The sequence below is a fragment of the Monomorium pharaonis genome, chromosome 8, assembly GCF_013373865.1.
Source record: "Monomorium pharaonis isolate MP-MQ-018 chromosome 8, ASM1337386v2, whole genome shotgun sequence".
Classification (NCBI taxonomy): domain Eukaryota; kingdom Metazoa; phylum Arthropoda; class Insecta; order Hymenoptera; family Formicidae; genus Monomorium; species Monomorium pharaonis.
The window spans coordinates 482,106-488,799 of NC_050474.1; the positions used below are offsets into that span (position 1 = coordinate 482,106).

At 33.4% G+C, this 6,694-nt stretch overlaps 2 protein-coding genes across 4 annotated transcripts; one reads left to right on the forward strand and one right to left on the reverse strand.

Moving 5' to 3' along the window:
• Positions 1–70: 70 nt before the first annotated feature.
• Positions 71–1,616, reverse strand: LOC105829614 (MICOS complex subunit mic25). 2 transcript variants are annotated; one of them, XM_012668619.2, is made up of 3 exons: positions 1,457–1,616; positions 876–1,353; positions 71–463 (listed from the first exon to the last, which is right to left on the reverse strand). In XM_012668619.2, exons 2-3 carry the CDS (start codon positions 1,300–1,302, stop codon positions 285–287), a joined length of 606 nt encoding a protein of 201 aa, XP_012524073.1. In that variant the 5' UTR covers positions 1,303–1,353; positions 1,457–1,616; the 3' UTR covers positions 71–284. The 2 variants fall into 2 exon arrangements, with proteins under 2 accessions (XP_012524073.1, XP_028045473.1); XM_028189672.2 differs by having other exon boundaries at positions 876–1,366; positions 1,457–1,609.
• Positions 1,617–2,456: 840 nt separating this feature from the next.
• On the forward strand, positions 2,457–6,682 carry LOC105832465 (60S ribosomal export protein NMD3). Of its 2 annotated transcripts, none has more exons than XM_036290504.1 (12): positions 2,457–2,634; positions 2,810–2,865; positions 2,996–3,130; positions 3,281–3,431; positions 3,763–3,897; positions 3,987–4,095; positions 4,202–4,352; positions 4,425–4,567; positions 4,659–4,810; positions 4,982–5,097; positions 5,700–5,882; positions 5,958–6,682. In XM_036290504.1, the coding sequence occupies exons 2-12, from the start codon at positions 2,819–2,821 to the stop codon at positions 6,127–6,129; spliced, it is 1,494 nt and encodes a 497-aa protein (XP_036146397.1). In that variant the 5' UTR covers positions 2,457–2,634; positions 2,810–2,818; the 3' UTR covers positions 6,130–6,682. The 2 variants fall into 2 exon arrangements, with proteins under 2 accessions (XP_036146397.1, XP_028045770.1); XM_028189969.2 differs by having other exon boundaries at positions 2,457–2,632; positions 2,804–2,865.
• The last annotated feature ends 12 nt before the right edge of the window (positions 6,683–6,694 follow it).

Here is a 6,694-nt window from a genome sequence, read left to right on the forward strand (position 1 = left end):
ACTCGGATAAATGCTATTAATAAAAAAAAGGTACTTCACATTTGATGTTTAACAATATTTAACTCACGTATATAACAAATTACTATTTTATTGTAAATCACAATATACTCATACATTTTTTACATTTTTCTTCTCGTGTACTCTTTGCTTTACACTACTTTCCATCAGCGACAATTCTGCTGAAATAAGCATTTTAGGCAATACACTTTGATGTACAATTTATTATTTTTTGACTAAATGTCCTTTGAAGATGCCGTAATTTGCAAGCACGCTAGTAGAACGTATTACGAACGCGTTTCAATCATACGTGTGTAATGTACATTCCAGACACAATTTGAAAACTCTTCCACCAAGTTCGAACATTTAAGAGTCTCCTTGGGATGATCCTGGAAACACTTTAGGACTTTGTTACTGTTTTCCAAGCACGGTTGCACTGTATTCTGAATATCAGCGATTTTTCGTCCTGTAATACATATTAAATTGATAAACTGCAGTGGATAAGTTTTATTTAGTATTAAGCACTACATCAGTAGAATTTTATACCAAAGCAATAATATCTATAAATTATTCAAGAATTTATATTACATGTATCATCTTAGCAGTATTACATTATTGATATCAAAACTCAGTCCAAAAGAAAAAGATTGACAAGTATTTTAGTAAGTAATTACTAAATTATTAAAATATTGTTTTAAAGTATTAAAAAAAATTACTTGATAAGATTGAGTCTTTCTTTTAGTTTCTCAATGGATTTACATGTACCAAAACTAATTCTATTATAGAGTCACTAAACGCTACCAAGTTACTGCTTTTTCTGCTGAATGTAGTTACTAAAACTGTTCAGCAAATTTAACTTTATATATATCCAAATTTACCAGACTTAGCAGTGGAAGTTTCACTAGCTGCCTTTTTGTATTCATCCTCCAAGACACGATTGACCTTTTGGTAACCATCCTCCAGATTCCGCAGGCGCCTCTGCCAGTACTGATCCTGTCGCTTCAGCTCCTCTTCCATTTGCTGCTGCATTTGAAGAGCTGACATTGTCAACTCTGGATAATAATACACTGCCTGTCCAGCCGTTGCTTCTTGGCTGGTCTGAGGTGCGACAGTCGTTGCACTGGGAGGTGCTAGGTGCTGAATTGTCGGAGGTGCGCTGGATCTCATATCCGACGGTGACTCACCGCGAGCCCTCGTACTCTCTCCTTGGGCGAGACGTTGCACGATCGCGTTCGAGACTTTGATCACCCCGACTTCTTCCTCATTCGAGATGGTCAATTTGCGGGCGCTCTGGCCGGAACCCATCCTCGGGATCCTAACTCAGTGGCCCGCGAAGAACCTCGTGACTTCGCTCGTCTGCAAATAAAACCTATTCGCCGATTCGTTCTTGCAGTGCTACCGCGTCAACGTCGTTGCCCTCGTTACGTTACAAGGTACAGCAAGCATTTGCCTTATTTACCTGGCGTCCTGATCCGTTGACAGCGGCCAGCCGTTTTCCGCTTCATCAAAGTGAAGTTACATAAATACTTCAGATCATTCCTTCCACTACCATTCCATGACGGCTCCGTTCCGCTGATTGACTCGAACGAATACAGCAACTATTCGCTTTTCGTTGTGAAGTTAGCGTTAAGCCTCGTCTACAGAAGTCGCAAGCAGTCAGTTGCGACTTGCGACAGCCAATGAGCGTCTAGTTTCTAGTTAAAGCTCGACAATCATTGGCTGTCGCAAGTCGCAAGCAGCCAGTTGCGACTTGCGACAGCCAATGATTGTCGAGCTTTAACTAGAAACTAGGCGCTCATTGACTGTCGCAAGTCGCAACTGGCTGCTTGCGACTTGCGACAGCCAATGATTGTCGAGCTTTAACTAGAAACTAGGCGCTCATTGGCTGTCGCAAGTTGCAACTGGCTGCTTGCGACTCTGTAGACGAGGCTTAAGGGCCATCTACAATGGAGTGTTTTAGCCGTAACAGCACTAATGCCCAGTCTACAATGAGTCGTTGGTCGTTGGTCGTAAGAAATTTAACCAATCACAGTTGATCTTAGAGAAGAATAACCGAACATAATTGGTTAAATTTCTTACGACCAACGACCAACGACTCATTGTAGACTGGGCATAAAACTACGGCAATGCTGTCTAGAATAAAAACGACGTAGCAATAACATACAAGCCGGCCATCAAAGAAAGGCGACCAAAAACTAATCCCGAATGCCCCAACGCTCATCGTAAGCACGCAATGAATTGGCTCAATGTCTGCTGTAGGCTGTAAACAGTAAAGCAATACAAAGTGGAGACATTTTCTACGACTACTGCTACGGCCTACGACTGTCCATTGTAGATGGCCCTTTACGCTGAATTGAATATTCTCGAGATTTGACCAATCGGTAGAAAGAAGTCTTTTGCTTCTTTGTCCCGATTGGACAAGTTGGCGTTTGACTCGAGCATGAAAACTATTTCGATTCGACCTCTTTAACTCGTGACGCATTGGCCGCACATGATTTTTAGGTTAGGTTTTTAGCTAAGATTTTCGGTTTTGGAGATTAGCAGGTGTTTCGAGTTTCAAAGATAATCTTCGTGTTTTTTTAAGTAGAATATCAAATAAATAATCTTACAAGCAGAAAGAGATTTTATTCAAGCGGTGTAAGTGAAAAGATTTGTTAAAAGAGAATTTATAAAAAAATTTTTATCTTTATAATAGTATTTGTAGTGTGCAGATACTCTTTACCTTCAAAATCTAAGATTACTGATTGAAAAGATAGACTTTTAAAAAAAGCTTGGAGCACGATTTATAAAATTCCTTTTTTTTTAGTTACAGACACATAAAATGGAATATATTGAAGTCTCTGACGAAGCACAGAAGAAAGGAATGATGTATGTATATGTGTAACATATTTTGTAACATACTTTATACAAATTTTATAAGTATTCATTACTTTGTAAGGTATAGGAGATAAGAATGAATTCTGGTGGACATGTAAATGCAAATTTTCCTTATTCCTAGTCTCTGCTGCGAGTGTGGGCTCCTCATCGAATCAAATCCTGCCAATATGTGTGTAGGCTGTCTACGTACACATGTTGATATTACAGAGGGTATCCCTAAACAAGCAACCATTCATTTCTGCAAGAACTGTGAAAGGTATAGTTTTTAAAGAATATGACTTATTCAACTTTTTAATAATATAAAACAAATTACATAGAAAATAAGTCAAAAACAACCAAGAATTTTTTTTTTTTTAATATATTAAAACATTAATTTGCTCAAGTTAATATTGTGTTTACATAACAGATATCTTCAACCACCTTCTGACTGGATTCATGCCTCACTAGAATCTAAGGAACTTTTGTCATTGTGCTTGAAAAAGTTGAAAGGATTGAATCGTGTGAAATTGGTAGATGCTGGTTTTGTATGGACAGAACCACATTCCAAAAGATTGAAGGTAAGTTTCACATAGATGATACAAGCAAAATTGTATCATGAATGATATTTAAATCACAAATAAATTCAAAAGTTCTAATAGATATTTAGTTGTGCTGACAGTTATAATGTAGAATTAAATGTTATATAAATACAGTTGTAACTCACATATAATTTTTCATTAGTTAAATGTACTTGACTATTGTTTATCGTGTTAATGTTTGTATCAAACTATCGTTTGATATGAACATTTAATATAAACACTTCCATAACAAGTTTTCTATAATAACTTGACATTAAAATCAAATTCCATTTCTACTTTATCTACTCTATCATACTAATATTTTTCTTAGGTAAAGTTAACTATTCATGCAGAAGTTCTTGGTGGAACAGTCCTGCAGCAAGTATTTGTGGTCGAATATGTTGTGAATCATCAGATGTGCGAAGACTGTCACCACATAGAGGCTAAAGATTATTGGCGTGCATCTGTGAGTTTTCTAAAAGAAGGAATTTACATGAAATTAATAAATGTGTTGAATAATTTTATGTATATTTGGCTTTGCGTTGTTTTTTATAGGTGCAAATCCGCCAAAGAGCAATAAACAAGAAAACCTTTTACTACTTAGAACAGTTGATATTGAAACATAAAGCACATGAGCATACATTGGGCATAAAACCTATTCATGGTAAATATCACATTTTATAAAAGCATTTTTCTGATGCTAATGTTGTCATGTTATTACTGTCATCAAATGGATAACAAATCTGTATAACGTTCTAACGTGTTTACAGATGGTTTGGACTTCTTTTTCGCAAATGAAGCTGCAGCTAGAAAAATGGTTGATTTTTTAATGACTGTCATGCCATGCCATTGCCAACATTCGAAGAAATTAATTTCACATGATTGTCATAGTAATTTGTACAATTACAAGTTTACATTCAGGTAGTTGTGTAAATAATATACATTTGCGATATTTTTAAATTTTATTTAACGTTTTAATTGTACTATTTGCAGCGTTGAAATCGTTCCGCTCTCCAAGGACAGCGTAGTCTGCTTACCGCGAAAGTTGGCTCAACAATTGGGTGGCATTAGCCCTATTTGTTTGGTATATCGAATCACAAATTCTGTGCATCTTATAGACTTTTTATCAGGACAAAGTAAGTTGGTGGTATTAATATTATTTTCAATTAATAAAAATAATTTAATTGATGCTATACTATGTTTGCTACGATGCTTTGTTTCATTTAGTTGCTGAAGTTAGTGCGACTGTTTACTGGAGATATAACTTCAATAGTATATGCGATCCAAAACAATTAACAGAATATATCGTGATGGATATTGAACCAATAAAGTATAAAGATAGAAAAATGTTCCCAGGACAAGGATCTATTTCTAATAAAGTAAGTTTTCTGCCTGTAGAAAATATTTCGACCACAACACAATTGACTTTTATATCATCTATGTTTATCACTTAATATAATCTTTTTTAAAGAAAAAGGATGTCTTCTTATCAACATGATGAAATTTATTTCGAGATAAAAGGCTAATTTTTTAATAATACAATTTTCCAGCACATTATAGCAGATGCATGGCTAGTGAAAGCATCTGAGCTGGGAATAAACGATAATCCAATTCACACACGTACACACTTAGGACATATACTTAAACCAGGCGATTCAGTATTCGGGTAAGTTTATATAATTTACAATAAATAAAATAATTTTACAATTAATTTTAATATAGCAAGTATTACTTTAGTGAGTTCCTGGCAGAGTTTATTACGCAAAAATTACATTTATTCATTTATTTACACATTTCTTTTAAAGTAGCTTTTTTATAGCTATTTTGAACAATATTTTTAGTGTCTACAAATCGTTTGTTCCATTCATAAATTTGCTTTTCTTATCAGGCGTTTTTTTAAGCATTTGTAAAGTTTCTGAAGATTGTGTGTAACAAAACATAAAATTTTATTCAAATATTATTTTAAAGCGACATTTCATATGCGAGCTTTTACGTCAATTTCAATATTGTATCCAAGTTAACATATCGAAGTCACAATTTTTTTACTTAAATCCAAGTTTCCTTTTTTTATTCCCTTTTCGCTTTTACCATTTTTCTTATTCTGTTAACTTTCATTCAACTACCCTTTTATTATTTATAAAAAAAAGGAAATTCCGAATATTTTTTGAAGCTATTAATATGTACGCAACGTGTATGTCTTACATCGTTACGATAAGATTAATAATTGATAGCATACGTAAGTTTTTGTTTGATATTTGTTTATTGCAGCTATGCTCTCAAAGATAGTAATATTAACGATACCAATTTCGAGAAATTAAGTGATGATTCAATACCCGATATTATTCTGGTAAAAAAGTTTTACAGTCATAACAAGGCGGCCCGTCGCAAAGCACGAGTGTGGAAGTTGAAACATATTGTTGACGAAGCAGCTAGTATGAGTACAGAAAATAAGTACGTTGAAAAATTATGTACAAAACCAACAAATTTATATACTGTAATTTGTCTCATATCAATTGCGTTTTACAGTGATTATAACGAATTTCTTGACGAGCTGGAAGAAGATCCAGAATTGAGACAGAATATCAATATATATAGAGACATTCGGAAACACATCCCTGTTGATACTAGTGAGATAGATCCGAGCATTCCGCAGATTACACTCGAAGAAATGATGGATGATCTTGTAATTGAAGATTGAAGTGTCTGAAGTTTATAAATAAAAAAAAGTAAATAAAAATAACAATTTTTTTTAAATAGATTTTCTAACAAATGGATCTATACAATCTTGTATGATAAAAGAATTTATATTATATAGCAGTTGTATTGTGAAATTACGATGGCATATTTTTATCTATAAAATAATCGTTCAACTTGTTGTCTTGACAATATATTTTATGCATATCAATAAAAATATTTAAAAATAAAATTGAAAACTTAACGATTTTTATAAGTTTCTCCACATTTTCGAAGGAATTGGCTATTATCATCATTGTGTAATGTTTGATTAGATCTATCCATATTATTAATATTAAATTTATGATATAATTAAATAACATAATATGTGGACTGCGTTAAGGAGATCTAGTAAATTATATAATTTACTATACGTAATTCATCAAATGTATAGAATATATCTATTGTTCACAACAAATGTTTAAGAAATGTAATTGTGTGATAATGATAACACTCTTCTATTTGTATTCTGCGCACATTTTAGTCATAAAAATAATACAGTATTGATTAAAATTGTATCTCTATCATGT

Excerpts from the sequence above, each read along its gene's own strand:
- LOC105829614 (XM_012668619.2), bottom strand. The coding sequence starts at position 1,302 with ATGGGTTCCGGCCAGAGCGCCCGCAAATTGACCATCTCGAATGAGGAA. Across the intron at positions 464-875 it reads AACTTCCACTGCTAAGTCTG|GACGAAAAATCGCTGATATT; the intron begins GTAAATTTGGAT and ends TATGTATTACAG.
- LOC105832465 (XM_036290504.1), top strand. The coding sequence starts at position 2,819 with ATGGAATATATTGAAGTCTCTGACGAAGCACAGAAGAAAGGAATGAT. Across the intron at positions 3,131-3,280 it reads TTCTGCAAGAACTGTGAAAG|ATATCTTCAACCACCTTCTG; the intron begins GTATAGTTTTTA and ends TTTACATAACAG. Across the intron at positions 4,811-4,981 it reads AAGGATCTATTTCTAATAAA|CACATTATAGCAGATGCATG; the intron begins GTAAGTTTTCTG and ends ACAATTTTCCAG.